Here is a 16,346-nt window from a genome sequence, read left to right on the forward strand (position 1 = left end):
TAATAAAGGACATATTACAACCAATTTAAAGAAAGAAAGAAAAGTTGACGATAATGTGCTACTGATCCAATGTTACCATTATTAATGCCAAACCTTGATGARTTCCCACAACTAAAATATTTTATGTGAAAATACTCCAGTCAACATTTCCCTTCGATAAGTCACCAAACAAAACGTCTCAGGTTAAAGCACAAGTCTTGTTTTAGAAGAAGCTGAAATCCTGCGACCTGACATTTAAATAAAGACACAAGTCACTCCACTGCTCCTGTTACTAATCCTGCCTGTTTTCTGTCCTACATGCTCAGATGAAAGCTGTTCCACAGACAAGATGAACAACTCAACAAGGTGCAAGATTCCTTTGTGGCCAGTGCACACACACAAACACACAAACACACAAACACACAAAAACACAAAGTGAAACATCCCCCCATTATAAATGTGTTGACAGGCTTATTCGTCTTTGTTGGATAACTCCATTTTCAGAACAGAAACACCCAAAGTATATTTATCTGCACACATGAGCACATGTATGGATATTCAGTTACTGTTCTTTTGTATTTTGCATATTTTAAATAATCTTTATGTGCTTGAAAAGAAATGTGGTTGTACGATTTAGAAAAGTTAATAATACTGTGTGTGTTCGGCTGATTTTCAAGTTTGCACCAGGATTATTAAAATCTACACGTTTAGTGACTATTATCTGAGGTGTAGATCACTGAAATTCATTTATTTTGGATAGGAACCACCTGCTGTGAAAAAGCAGCATTAAATGTGCCATCACCTTTTTTTTTTTTGGTCTCAAGGACACTTTCAAATTCACACATTTTTAAAAGAATGCAGCTTCTCAACTTTAATAAATCCTACTCGTGTTAAACAAATATATTTTAGATTATAATACTAAAACTGATCTGATTATAGTAAAAATATTTTAAAATTGATTCATATATTTATCTTTTCCTGTCACAATCATATAAACACTCAAAGTTTGATTATTGTTCAAATCCTGTCTGCATTACTTCGCTCATTTCTCTCTCCGAACATTTGTTTTTTTCTTGAATTGTTCATTTTGCATTTTCACCACATTGGTGTCTGTACATATATTTGAGCCACACTGCAGGTATGAAGTCACTTTTTTTCTTTTCTCAGTTTTAGTTTAATTAAACAAATGCAGAAACATGCATGCAAACAGATAAAAATGATTGATGATGTTCCTTTTTTTTTACTGTTGTTTAACCAGGCAAATCCCATTGAGATCTGAGATCTCTTTTTCAAGGGAGGCCTGGGCCTGAAGGCAACCTGCTGCACATTTTTGGGGTGTGGGGGAAACTGGAGTACCTGGAGAAAACCCACACAGGCAAGAGAAGAGGAGAACATGCAAACTCCACACAGAAAGACCCCAGGTTCAGACCGGGGATCAAATCCAGGACCTTGCTGCGAGGCGTCAGTATTAACCACTGAGCCGTTGTGCTGCCGATTTAAATTTAAACATTTAAAAACAACACCAGACCCCATCAGACACTTCATTAAACAGACACTAAAAAGTCACACTGCACTGACCGCACTTCTCATGTCAGTATTTTTGCCCTTTGACCTCATCTTACTCTGTTCCAGAATGCTTCTCTGACATCCAGCAGTGATTCCAGCGATGCGTCCCCCGTGTCCCACCAGCCTCACATAAACGTCTCGTGTCGTGTGGTTAGCTATGCGTAAATGGAGGCTCCGCCGGGTTGTGATCTTAACCTGACATGTTAAAGCTTCAGCCACGACTACTGACGATGAGGATGCTGACGATTCTGCAGCCTCCCCTGGGTAGAAGACTTGGAGAGGCCCAGCCTGGCRCTCCTCCATCCCCTCTCCATGCGGTCTCTGAGGTGTCAGAGTCAGTTCGACTGTTCCGCTCTGGCTTCCATTGTTGCTCATGTCGGGACGATCTCGGCCTCCAAACTCCAAACTGCTCTTTACAAGACCCCCTCCGACATCACTGCTGTTTCTGTGCTCGACCAGCTCCATGGTTCAGTCGGGTGACACTCTCCAGCCCAGCTGTCTGCAGGCAGACCCCCGACACACTGACTGCTACACGCCTAAACATATACCACGAGACTTTAACCAGACACATGCCCTGACTGATACACATGCCCTCTGTGATATTAACAAAGAGTGGAGGGGGCATTAGTGGAGGATCAGGCCCAAAGCTGCAGTTTCTATATATAACCCGGTGGTCCTCGCTGCAGATGGGGCAGCTAATCTAACTGTGATTATAGAAGAGCAGGCCTGACCCCGCTGTGGGATGGGGATCATTTTCTTTTCCTTCACACATGTCTGTTTTTATCTCTCTTTCCTCCTAAGATACACTTTGATCTGTAAAAACAGTTACAGACCAAACAAACATTATTCAGTAAAGTCCACCGCCTGAGCCCCCCCGATTAATGAGAAGAGACATCACGTCCACGACCCGGGGCTGTGTGATGCCGCCGGAGTGGAAATGAGGTCTAAAAAGTGAGGCAGAAATACCAAAACATATATAAATGAAGGATCTGTAGCTCTAACTAAAATGAGAAAAGCGTGTGTGTGAATTTTTGTGTTTAGGGAGGGGACAGACTGTCCCAACAACACAAGGTCACAACTGACCTTGGGTCAGCTTCCTGTTCCCCCGTCTAATGATTGAGATTAGAGCTCTGAATATAGTTGGTGATCCTAGACCATCTTGAGGACATTTTATCCTACAGTCCTGGCAGCAGCTTCTTGAGTCAGCGCTTTAGTTTTAAGATGCAAACATGCCTGTGGGAATCTAAAACAACTAAATAACATAAGTGATAAAACAAGTTCACAAAAAACAGCATTTCATCAACTCTGTTTAATTTTATCCTAGTTCAAATTATCTAACATGCTTTATTATTCTTAAGAAATGTTTTATTCTCCCTTTGAATGATCAACAACTAAAACATTAAATAGTTGATACAGTATGTTTACAACAGAGCATCAGGAAACCACAGAGGGAACCAAAGCTTTTTTCAAATTCAATTTAAATCCCATACTCCTCTTGTATTTTGTCAATAAGCCCCCGGTTTCAGACACACCTCTTCCCAAGATAGATCTTTGACCCTGAGCTATAGAGGAAATAATTAGATTGTGTTATGGGGAAATGAGGGGAAAAACAGAGATCAAGAAAAAGGAGAGCAAGAAAGGGAGAACATGGCTGTAATTTCTGCATGAGGAGCCTGTTTGTGAAAAGGAAAAATTGCGAGGGTGTAAAAAAAGCCAAATTCTGTCAACGTTTTGAGATTATTGCTGTAATTTCTGATATCGATGTTTCAAGTATCTTGTCTTGTTTGTTTCTGCCAGGTTCTTTTCAGTTGTCTGTGTTTTCTGTTACAGTCTGGTCTGGTATCTTATTTTATAGGTTTTTTTTTTTTTTTTTTTTTTGTTCTCAGCCATCGTTTCCCCTGAGCTCTGTCTTGTTTTGTCACACACAGAGTTGTAAAGTAACTAAGTACAAATACTTTGTTACTCTACTTAAGTAGGAATTTTGGTTATTTGTACTTTACTTGAGTAATTATTTTTCAGCGTACTTTTTACTTTTACTCATTACATTTTTACACAGTTATCTGTACTTTCTACTCACTACATTTTTAAAAAAGGTAAGAAGAAGAAAGTCGTTACTCCTATTTTATTCCGAGTTGTTTTACTTAGAAAAAACTATCCTGAAAAATTGTGTCTCCTGGATAAAGTGAATTTAATTGTGATTAGATGAGAAGTGTAAATATATACCATTCTGACACACTATTAGCTTGAACACAACCCATCACAGCTGCACGCTGTTAGAAAAAATATGTTTTGGAGAAGTCACCTCCCAGTAAATGTCCTTTTGGAAAATCAAACTGCTCACTTTTACTCAGTACGTTTACTTTTAATACTTAAGTAGATTTTGTGTCAGAAATTTACTTTTGATACTTAAGTACAAAAAATATCTGATACTTTAAGACTTTTACTCGAGTAATATTTTTAGAGAAGACTTTAACTTTTACCAAAGTATTTTTATGATAAGATGCTTGTATCACTGGTCACACACCCCTGTCAGCCTTCTGTAATCATCTCACCTGTTCTCACTTGGTAATCCTAAAACCCAGTAAATAAAAGCTCCTCCTTTCCTTTATCTGTACGTTTGGGTCTCTGTGTCACTTTATTAAATCATTTTGTGGTCACAACAATAACACCAAAGCAGCTGGAGAAATTTTAAAAAACTGAAGCTATCACAGCGTACGGTAAACAAACAAACTGTGGCACCATGATCACGTCATCCTGCATCGAAGCTCAGTCAGAGGCAGTAAAGATGCTCTGTGGACCTCCCTCACATCTGCCTGCTGCTGGTTTCTTTTTCTCCTCAACACGTTTATAATCAGGGCAGCAGTTAGAAATGGGTTCTGTGTGAGTAAGCTCCGTCCTTTATATTAATCGTCCTCATCGAATCACATCTGACTGCAACCTTTTCTTTTCAAACCCTTCTTTATATCACTTCTCATGAGACATGTTTTTTAAATTCAATTCATATAAAAAAGTATTTGTTTGTCTTTAATTGACTTTTTTTTACAGCTTGACTTCACAATGAGCCGATGGTGTAATTTCCTTCTGATGTTCTTTTTATTTTCACCCCTCACTTCTGTTACATTCAGCCTCTACTATATATCACCAAACCTCTACCCACAAATCTCATTAAGATTTAGGTTTTAATGATATAGATTTCTTATGTGGACAACATCAATTTACCAAGTGGGATCAGGGGGCAAAAAAAAATTCTGATTGTTTTATTTTCTCTTCTCTTCCACATTAACACCATTAATTCGTTCTGAAATAGAACTGTTAATTACTTATCTTTTAGGTTCGGGGTGTTTTTTTTCTCAAATGAATAAGTTCAATGAGAAATATTTAAATGCTATAAGATCAGAGAGTACAGCTGATTTCTGGGACACGATGTTGATTTAAAAACATATATCAAAGTTCTTGTATTGATGTTGAGTCTAATGCTGGATTTGAGTTTTATGCTCATGTAAAAAACGCATGCAGCATGTATTTAAATAAAAACAACCAATAGTGGTCATCTGAACAAACAAAAGCAGGAGTGTGCACAAACAGCTGTTTATGAAGAAACAAACAGCCAAAAGCAGAAGTTTGGGTCAGTTTTCCGAAATGACGCAGCAGCAGATGTTGGACATGCGGCTGCATTTTTAATGTCAAAGAGTACATGACTCTGTAAAAAACACACACACACACGCAAAGTCAAACCCAGACTCTCTGAGGCATGGTGCGAACCTCAGGGAGGATCATGGGAGGCGTATTTTTAGTGTGCCGCAACGGGCGTCTCCTGGGAGACGAGGCTGATGGAGGGGAGGAAGCATCAGCTGCTCAATTAACTCCGACTGAGCTGCCGGTACACGAGGGAGACCCAATGTGACTTTCCAGAGGGCGTGCAGTGTGCAGCTGTGGTGTGTACCGTACGACCAGACTGAGCCGTGTCATCTTACTGCTGTCCGTCGCCGCTGCCGCCGCCTCGTCGTACTCGTTGGTGGAGGGCAGAGCAGGTACCAGAGGCTCCATGTTCATGATGAGGTTTTTGTGGCTCAGAGAGTTAAAGCTTTGACTCTGACCAAACTGGGCTCTGGAAAACACCAACAATAAAAATCATCTGAGCTTATGACTGAAAATAAAGYTTGTTGATGTTTACAAAAGGGAATCAGGTAATATATGCAGTATGTGTTGGGGTGATCAGTTATTCTGCACTGAACGATCTCACCTGTGAACCTCGGGTGGCTCCCTCTGGATCTTAGAGCTGGCTTCTATCACTTCTTTAGCTACTCTTCCACTAATGAAAGAAGAAACAAACAACCGTTAATATTTAAAGTGTGAAAAACTGCTTTAAATAATACAGTAATCAAAACTTAGGCCTTCACTGCAAAAACTGTCCATCTTACCAAGTTTTAGAATCTTATATCCAGCCAAAAAGTCTTTTTGATCTTGTTTTGAGACTGATTTACTAAACAAGAACTGATTGTGTAAGAATAATAATCTTGTTTTCAGAATGTGTAAGATTATTTGTCTTCTTAGTCTGAAAATTTGACTCAAATTAAGTCAAAAATTTCTGCCAGTGGAGAAAGAAATATTTACTTGGTAAGATTCTTGAAATACTTGACACCATTTGACTCATTTTTTTTCTTATTTCAAGAATCTTACAAAGAAAAATTTCTTACTCCAATGGCAGACTTTTTTGACTTAATTTGAATCAAATTTTCAGACTAACAAGYCAAATAATCTTACACATTCTGAAAACAAGATTATTATTCTTGTACAATCAGTTCTTGTTTCGTAAATCAGTCTCAAAACAAAATCAAAAAGACTTTTTGGCTGGATATAAGACTTTAAAACATGGTTAGGTGGACATTTTTTGCAGTGGTAGTGAAATGACTGACAAAAAATGTAACAAACATAAAAAAAGAAAAACAGCCAGAAAGAAGAACAGGTGAACGTTAAAGATGTTGCAAAGATATTATTTGTAAAACTTATTTAGAAATTAGAATTAATGGCCAGATGAAATGTATTAAATGCTTATATTTTGTCTTTGTATTATTGAAAAATGAAAAAAAAATAGTTACAGCAAATTAGTTTTTCTCATAATTTCCCTGATAATTTTCATCTTTGGTTCCATGAGGGTGAATAAGAGCAGTTTGTGGATTCTGACTCTTCAGGACCAGCTTTCGCCACCATCCTGCTCATTAGTCCATTGTTGTTGAAATTGGTGGTTAGGTTGTAAATTACAGGGTGAACTAAGAGATCTGTGTGGCACATTCAAAGATCTGAGAGAGATCAGAAAAAAGGTGATGAAAATGACTGGAATCAGCAGGACTAAGGGCACATTTGTGCCTCAGTTTGTGGAATTTAAAGCTCCCATATTTCAGAACCAGTTCCTCTGTTTATTCTTACTCATCAATAAGCAGCTAAGCAAGACTGGCATGGCAAGCTGATGAAATGGAGCTGAGTAAACTGTAAACCTGGTACACAGCTCAGTCTGAGAGGAGAATATTWGGTGTTGATGTTGCAGCATTACAATAATAACATAATTAATACTCATATTTTCACAGTGGTCTCAGAAAATACACCAACGCAGATGAACCATCTCACCTGTATCTGAACCTGCTGCCTTTGAAGAAGATGTTGCTGCTCGAAACAGTTTTTATCTGACTCGACTTGGCACACCTGTCAGAGAGAGAGGAGAAGAAACTAAAAGAAATGCATGCAAAGAAAAGCACTGTTACGTAACTTTTGTAATATACATTACATGGCATATTTCTGGATTCAGCAATAGTTAGTGGCTGAAGCTGAATGTCAAACCCTCGTGCTTCATTCTGTTGATTTGTCACATGAAACCAGACTGCAGAGCAGCGGAGCTGGTGCCACACGCTCTGCTCCTCATCACAAACCTCTTCCTGGCAGACATTTACAAACTCGGTTTCCTCTGATTTGATTTCGCATCTCTGATCCTTGTCTGACATCCGAGCTTGACAATCCCTCTTTTTTTTCTGTCTGCCTCTCAGAGACACGCTGGGCTTTAAAAAATCAGCATACATGATCATAGTGGTGGATTTTTAACCAGAAAGCTTTCAGGACTACATAACCTGCTCCAAAAACCTGTAGGATTTTTATTCCAATGAGTTATTTTGATACAAACTCATTTATCAAAGCAAGAAAAGTTAATGAACAGACTAAACTTAGATTACAGGTAACATTCTGAGTGTGGTTGTGGTGAAAATGTGTCATAAGAAATCAATCACAAAGCAGCAACTTCTTATATCAAACCTAAAGCAAATCTTATCTCCTCAGACTTGAGTACATATGTACAACACTTATAAAGTGTTTAAGTTATACATTTGAATAAGTTACATTCTCAAATGTAGTTTTAAGGTTTTTTTTCTCTTTTTGTCAGTCTCAAGTGTGTAAATCCATTGCTGGAATATRTTCCAAGTGCAATACACAGTGTTGCTAACTTGTATTAATTATTTTTCCTGTTCTAAATATAGCAGTGTGAAGTCTTGCACAGTTATAGTCTTTTTATTGTGGGTTAAATACATGTCTAACTTTGCACAAGAACTCCTGAACCGTGTGTGAGAGCTCAAATGGCAAAACTGGGAACGTCTAAATCTGAATCTCAAATGTAAACTTTATGAAATCATAAAAAAAGAAAGTATTATGCCTTGATCTGATTTCTCATTGCAATAAAAAGGTTTATAGTCACATTTTTGGATATTTTGGAAGTTTTACAGAGTGTCTTGAGTCTTATTTTGTGCAATAACATCACTTAGTTATTGAAAATCATCATTTTTAGCTTTTATTTACTGCTAATTTGTTGCAGGAACACTCAGCTGACAAAAACCCTAAARCTTTCTCTCATCTTTGAGTTATTTGTCTTTAACTCAAGACCACAAAAGATCAATAAAACAAAGAGAAACCTGTAAAATTCTGCTGCAAAGAAAAGYGGAAATTTGAAACATGTCGACATGTGTGGCATCCACATTTATTAGTGTATTTATGTATGCAGGTAGCTTCAGGGTCCATTCTTCACACTGGTCATATTTAAATTACAACAGGTAATGGTGGCCTCTCCTCAGTTCTGTGCGACCATAATGTATCAGTCTTCTGAATGCAACATTTATATTGTCAGTTTCGTCTCACAGCCAGTCAAGCTCAGTCAATATAAAAACCTGTTCCTGTGTGCAGACGCACTTGTAAAAGGCCTGATTCTCCACCCCGCACTTCCATAGGTGCTTACACGCTGCAGGGGTCGAGGTGTGAAATGTCAACACCAGTTTTTTCTGCGCAGTAAAGGACAGACAGAGACAAAAAATGCAGGGAAATGATTACCAAAGGATGCGTGAATCGGCAGAAGTGTTGGACACAATGTGAGGGAGCTGCACAAAATGCTGACCCGCTGGCCAAAAGCTGTGAGCTTAGCARGATTTCAGACAGATATAGTGATTCGGCTGCAGTGTTTCGGCAATAAAAGGGCTTGTAGCTTGCAAGACGATGGGTCTTTATAGACAAGGAGAAGCGATTTATTCCTGTAGACGTGTAATTCTCAGTCCTGTGTGTCTGGTAACATGAGACAGCAGATCAATCTGGCTCAGAGGGGAGGCTGGAGAGCGAGGCAGAAGCAGAGAGGAAACAGTGAATTCAATAACAGGGGAGTGAGTTACTGTAACACAATATGATGCCAGACGTCACAACTCTAAAATTTGCAAAGCAGTGCGAACACATCTGATGTCAAATTTAGACTTTCTTTTGTAGTTTTTGTTGTTTAGTGGTCACTACAATGCACAGCTCCCTCTTTCTCATACATCAGGTTATATCAGGGTTGCACCGTGACTTACACACATGCACTGCAGCATGTGTGCGCGTGTGTACATTTAAGTGTGCGTATAAAAGTGGCAGAACTGCATGTTTGTCACATCTTGATATACTGGCTTTAGTCCCACTTTGGCCGACATGCAAAGATGCTCTGACAGCATGATGTTTTTATGAACAGTTAACGACTCGTAAATGTTAAAAATGTGTGTTTAGCTGCACACAAACATAACATTTAGGAGCATTAACAATCAATACAGAAATAGCATGCTTTTTCTTTTTAGTCTTAATTGACTTTTGGAACACCAGCTGGTAACGAGCATTTAGTGAGAATTAAAACAAGGGTAAACTAAATTTTTAAAAAGTTTACATTGTAAAATCATTAAAAGTTGCCAATCAGCCCAAAGTGGGAAAGATAATCACAGGTGAGAGCAGAAAGTGATTTAATGATGTGATCAGTGATGTTATGAATAACGCTGAACAGACAACAAACTCACACACACATATGCACACGACGGTAAGGGTAAAAAAAGGGGTAAATAATGTCTTACATAAAATACAAAACACAGAAGAGGTTACCGATTATGCTTCATAATGTTGCATAATTTACAGATTAATGAAGCTTTAAAGGTAAGTTTGATCATGTTGCCAAGAAAGAAAAAACTAAAAAAAAGGTTTAAAATACCAATGAGAAAGCATGACAAAACAACAACAGAGAAGAACAATAAAGAAAATAAATGCAGGGTTTCTCCCATCATTAACAGGAGTAAAAGGCAGGACTGCGGGGAGAGGTGCCAAAGTGAGGATTTAATAACACTTTGTGCCTTAAATTTGTATTTACTCACCCGAGAAGACTGTGTTTAAACACAGAGAGAAGAGACAGAAACACAAAGATAAAACTACATCTCCAGGCTTTCATGAGTAGCCAAACAAACAGAAGCAGACTGACATGCTAAGCAGGGATGGAAGAGAACGATGAAGCTGATATTAAGAGAACAGTTATGAAACCAATCAGCTGAGTGGTAAGTTAAAATGATAGGCCAGATCTATTAAAGTGAAGTTCTGTGGGAAAGTTATAAACAATCATTTAAATTATCTCCATTTAGAGATAAAGTTTAATTGTGACCAAAACAATGAGCTAACGGCCAATCTACGTGAGACCAAAGTGGATTACTGTCATCTTAATACAACTCCTTTGCACAGGTGTTGAAGTCATTTACTATAACAGAAATCCACTCATAAAACTAGCCATTTGCTCATCTGTCCAATCAGAATTAAGCTATCTACAACAGGTAAGATGCTGCTTGTTCATAACCTCCCCACAGAACCCCACTTCACACGTCCAAACTACCCTTTTAAAGAGCAAATATGKTTCCAATTCTCACAAATTATTCCTCAAAAGAAAGATTGCACAAGGCTCTCAGTCTCTACCACAGCTCTGCTGGAATGATTTAAACCAAGATGAAAAATGTGTCCTAAAAATATACATCTGCTGCTGTAAGGTCAGCTTATGAGGTCACAGATATCTATGATGCACAATCAAACACAAATTAAGAGAGTAGTTGTAACACACCCACCATCCTGTTACAGTGAATCCTGCCTGTTAAGAAGATCTGAAACAGCGACACACATATAGGTTGTGTGTGATGGTGGACAGGATTACAAACAGTACACTTTATCTGACATTTTACACGGATGGAGAGGAGGGGAGGGAGGCAGAGGGGAGGAAAGACGACAGAGAACCAAAGATGTAGAGTTCAGTTTGAGTTCACAAACACAGAAATAACTGTGCATCTAAATCTACATCACACACTTTTTTTTTTGCAGGAGTACAAACGTTGGAGGTAGGGATTATTGATTCCACATGATGATGATAATGACTTGTGCACGTTTTCCCAATTCATCATTACGATGAAGTGATTCGCACCTCACATGCTACTCATCATTTTGCACCTTTTCAGAGACAAAACAATCACCTCTTTCTGGATCCCGATGACATAAAAAGTTTTCCCTTCAAACTTCAGCTTGCTGACATCAGCCCTGCAAAACCACAGGGGAAATATTTTATAAAAACAAATCATGATTTAGAATACAAAAATGTACTGTATAAACCAGAGGTGCCCAAAGTGGGGCCTGCGGGCCAAAATTGGCCCACCAGAAGTTGTCCTGTTTACTAGATTATAATTATGTTAAGATTAAATATAAAATACAAGTAACTACAAGAGACGTTTAGATTAGATTTAAGCCCATATATAGATTTGCACACCTTATAAGACCACATATACTCAAATTTTAAATTATGAAAAGTCCCATGAGCCTTTGTTGCCTGAGCATATGTTGAATTTTCTCCATGTCCATTGGCTGAAAAAAAAACTAAAGAATGTGGGCAACCGCATTGACTGCTGGCTTAATCATGAAAAATAAAACAACTTTACTTTACAATTTGCATTTCTTATATTATTGCATTTGGCCCGCGGCCCTCAGATTGATTTTAATTTTGGCTATCTCAGGGAAAGTGTTTGGGCACCCCTGGTATAAACAATATATATAAGGTAAGACAAAAAAAAAAAAAAAAACAGCTGGTCGAAGTGTAGTTTACACACATGCACTTTAGTGTTTCACAGCTGTGAAATTTCTTAAAGTCAAGAAAGACTTTAATGTGGATACTTTCAAACATCTTACGTAAATTTAACTTAAAATATACAACGCAGTCCTTTTGATAAACTACTCATCACACATCATAATATATTATTATATTTATTATTGCTACCTGATTCAAAAAAGCAAAAATTTCTTAGCATAATTTATTTTTGAATTTTCCATGTTTTCCACTAAAACAAATAATTGAAAATAGAAGCTCAGTTGCATTTAAAAAAAAGAGCATAAAACAACACTAAATGTTGCTCTGTAATCKTAAAAAAAAAACTGTCTGACCAAATACCATAAGTTCTTTTACAAAGGTAAATATTTGACATTTAAAGTTGTACCATTTGAGCAGGTGAATCCTCTTGTTTCCCTGGAAAACAACAAAACCTGTGGCTGTGAAACCCAGAAAAGCGGTCGCACCTGTGAAGTCCTGAAAAACACACAGATGCACCCGTGTGCATTATGTCCCAGCGGTGGTTTAACAGCAGGGAAGTAAATGAGGCTTCACATCAATGCAAAACGAAAGTATTCATAAAAGAAAAACTGGATTCTTTCAAACCTCAACATTTGGTAAGCTTTTAGAACACAGAATAAACCATCCACAAGCAAAAACATGATCACGTGGCAGGTGATAATAACTACCAGCCTCACAGACAGACAGCGGTTAAACTGTTAAATTTACCTTGCATGGATGTGGGTCGACGCCGTACGTCTCCAGGGTGTARGCCCTTTGCAACATGTTCAGCTCTGCTAGCGCAGCACTCTGGCCTCTTCCAGAGAAGAAAGGGAGAGATGTACTAATTAAACTCATTACTGTTTTTGTTCATCTCTTAAGAAATTTACAAATAAAATGATTTAATAGAAACTGAACATTTGACTAAAAGTCAAGCTGAATCCTTCCTGATCAAAACTCCACACACACAAAAAGGAAAACGTCTCGGCGGTGGAAATCACCTGCAGTCAGAGTGAATCTATATGCTGTAATCCTGTCAGGGCAGAAAGGAGCCTCCTGTGAGGGATTTGCCATTGATGTGCTCTAATCTTTGTAAGTGTGACGGTCACAAGCCTCCCAAAGTTATTAATCACAGGCAAGATATACCAACATCCCATCGGATGTCCCAGGGGAGAGGATTTACACGACGTTATAACATGTAAGCTTATTATATAGGAGCTTACTCTGCCTAAACACTACTAGAAGTTTTATCTATATTACTTTGTAATTTTTGTTAAACTTTCTTCAAACTAATGCAAAGCAAGGCACTTAAAAACACGTAAATATTTTATGCCTATTCCTCCGCTTATTTGTTTGCTTTAAAGCCAATCGTTGCCGAACCCACCATCTAAAATGTGATAAAACATAAATCTCTGTGTATGGCACAACTTTGTCTCCAGCTGAAACGAGAGACAGRTCTTTATTGTCTGTGGAGTGGAGCTTCACAGCTCGTTCTGCAAACACAGATCACAGGAGTGAACATCTGCTGTCATCCACTTCAAGCTGATAAAGACTGCGTTCCAGACAACAAACAACTCCGCCTGTCTTACAAAACTCTGTCTTTTTTTTCCTGACCTGAGCTCATTCTTGTGTATTTCCATAATCTTCCGCTCTAATTTGAGCGATTGTTTGGGGAACAGTTTGAAGTCTCTGATATAATCTGATGGGTGCTCCTCCGGGTCGTAGTCTCCGAGCTCAGCTGAAAGGAAAAGAAACTAAAGTTTATATCCAATATATTAGCTTGATGCAAAATAAATCAATTAAAATTCTTGAAATTGAACAGATTATACAAACAAAATATTGTGTATTCTATCTTTTCTATATATAATTTTCACAAAATTATGTTTGGCAAGGATTAATATCTCACATTAGTAGGAAAGTGGATAAAAATGATAAATAATCTGGTTAAGGGTTCAGATTATAGATTTGTGTCTGTAAGTGATATCAGTGCTTCATTCAACACAATAACAAAATGGAGACATACACATAATGGAGTTAAGGAAAATAATTGAAATTGGTTTAAATTATATGTWTTAGGAGGATCGCAGTTTGTTGTTGAAAACAAATTTATCTTTTTCACTCATCAAAGTCATGGAGTTCCACAGGGTTCTATATTGGTTACATATATATTTCTTTATACTCGGTAACAACAGACACAAAAGAAAAATGTTTATTGTTAAACTGATACTATTCAGTTATTCTTACTTGTGAGTTCAAATGAACCCAGTCAACCTTTCAGGTGACATTCATGTCTCGGAAACTAAAAGGCTTTTATCACTCAATTTTAATTTTCTGCGTCTAAAATCGGACAAAACAGAGCTTGTTTGGTTTGGACCTGAGCAAACTGGCTTTATCCATTCACCTACTCTGGATGGCATAACAAGTATTTCAGTACCAGTTATATAAGAGACTTTAGAGGTATTTTTGACCTTATAATCTTTGGCAAAAACATATCCAGCCACTCATTTTGTCTGCACAGCAATGCCAAAAGTGGAAACATCTTTTCACAACGTGATGCAGAAATATTTCATCTGGTTTGGACAATTGTTGACAATTATCATCAAGATGCCCCAAAAATGTCCCAGAAAAGTTCTAAAAATGCAGGGAGAGGTCATATTTTGTATTCAAACATGACTTTTTGTTTTAACTCCAAGTCATTTAGATATACTTAAATTACTTCTGATCACATTTATAGTTTTTAATCCCAATCTCAACTGTTACCTAAGGTTTTCATGGTTCCAAAATTTCCTAACAGGGAACTTTGTTTTTCTGGTTTTCAGAGTAAGGGCATATTACTTCATCATCACATTTACAGAGCTCCCCAGGGTTTCAAATACCTTTAATGCCTTTTAAATAAGGCTTAAAACTTTATTTTTATGGCAATGTTACAGATAAGGTTGGCTTGAGTTCATTTCTGCTCATAATTTATAATATCATCTCCCCTGGTTTCTGGAATATGGTTAACTATAGAGCTCTGGTTACAATTTTCACACACACAAAACAAGAGTTTCATTTCTGGTTTGAGGTCGTTGTTTGAAGAGCAGCTGAGTGTGAACCATTACCTGCACCGAGTCATTAATGTGAAACTTATTCAGCGAATAGTGAGCCTGATAATTACTTTTCCTCTGATAAATGTGCTCTCCAAGAGTACTTTAAACAATAAAACTGCAGAAATCTTAATCACCTGTGATTTTAGTGACTTATCACACATTTTTACAGTAACAGATAGTATGAGTGTTGCATCAGTGAAAACAACAAAAGCTTTATTTACAGTTTATTAAATGTTATTTGTGTCAGTGAGCTTGGTTGCTATTATTAAAGTCTTAAACAGGATATACTGGTTTCTACAGAAAAGGATAATCATAATAGGACATCCATGTAAAAAGCAGTACTGCTCATTGGATTTGGAAGAAAACCCCTGAGACCATAATTTTTATATTTGTTCTTAATTAATAATGATAGCAAAGGTTAAATCAAAAACTTGCCCCGAGTTTAATTAACCAATAATCCTCAAACGGTTCTGCAGCTCTCTAATCAACACCTTGACAAAGTGGGACAGGGACCCGTCCTCGTTAATCCGTGCAGCACAATGATGCACAGCAGACACGCTCCGGGTCGAGATAAACCAACCAGTCACACTCAGCTCTCCGAGGATACGAGCTCATCAGAGAACGTTAGCTCAATTTAATGGTTTGTGTAACAGCCGGAGGGCTTCATTTATACGATGCAGCCTCGTAATCCACACTAAAGAAAGTGGCTCGGTGCTCTGATTTGACATTTATCTTTCAGTGCTAATTGAGAGGAAGAAAAACTCTTTATTCCTTTTTTTCCCAGAGGTTCATCCCTTGGTGTTTTAAAATGTGAGATTATAACCTCAGTCTAATGAGTTGAAATGCAGCCAGTTAATGAGCTGCGGACCAAAGGGGATGGCCAATAATGCACAGAGATTGTGCTGTAAACATGCTGCTTGTGCTTTGCTCAAAGTATAATATTATGGTATTATACTGCTTCAGCTGCTCATTAAGAGCTCCTTCTTATCTTTATGCTGAAAAATTAAAACTGCAAGGTGCTTCTTGTTTGCAGAGATTAATTTATATTACATACATTTACATTAATTTCACATACAGGTGAAGTTAGGAGGACGTAAGCAGGCCTCACCCTGAACAATGCAGGCTCCCAGAAATGCAGCCTCAGCGAACGGACACAGGAGGCGACCGTGGTAGATGTCTCTCTTCAGCTGGAGGTACAGTAGATACCTGACATAACACACACACACACACACACACACACACACACACACACACACACACACACACACACA

General features: G+C 37.8%; 1 protein-coding gene across 9 annotated transcripts in view; it reads right to left on the reverse strand.

Moving 5' to 3' along the window:
- frmd3 (FERM domain containing 3) overlaps window positions 1-16,346 on the reverse strand; it is a 54,330-nt gene that overhangs the window by 7,673 nt on the left and 30,311 nt on the right. For 3 of the 9 annotated variants that reach the window (XM_014020752.1, XM_014020751.1, XM_014020754.1), the window contains exons 5-15: window positions 16,184-16,281; window positions 13,601-13,724; window positions 12,716-12,803; window positions 12,375-12,463; window positions 11,364-11,427; window positions 10,965-11,066; window positions 10,233-10,241; window positions 8,770-8,858; window positions 7,171-7,245; window positions 5,789-5,857; window positions 5,520-5,653 (exon numbers count right to left, since the gene is read on the reverse strand). In XM_014020752.1, coding sequence (XP_013876206.1) covers window positions 5,520-5,653; window positions 5,789-5,857; window positions 7,171-7,245; window positions 8,770-8,858; window positions 10,233-10,241; window positions 10,965-11,066; window positions 11,364-11,427; window positions 12,375-12,463; window positions 12,716-12,803; window positions 13,601-13,724; window positions 16,184-16,281 — 941 coding nt within the window. The remainder of the gene's footprint in view (window positions 1-5,519; window positions 5,654-5,788; window positions 5,858-7,170; window positions 7,246-8,769; window positions 8,859-10,232; window positions 10,242-10,964; window positions 11,067-11,363; window positions 11,428-12,374; window positions 12,464-12,715; window positions 12,804-13,600; window positions 13,725-16,183; window positions 16,282-16,346) is intronic. The other 6 variants (XM_014020760.1, XM_014020759.1, XM_014020756.1 and 3 more) reach the window with 5 other exon arrangements.

This window comes from Austrofundulus limnaeus, unplaced genomic scaffold (genome assembly GCF_001266775.1).
Source record: "Austrofundulus limnaeus strain Quisiro unplaced genomic scaffold, Austrofundulus_limnaeus-1.0 Scaffold265, whole genome shotgun sequence".
Lineage (NCBI taxonomy): Eukaryota > Metazoa > Chordata > Actinopteri > Cyprinodontiformes > Rivulidae > Austrofundulus > Austrofundulus limnaeus.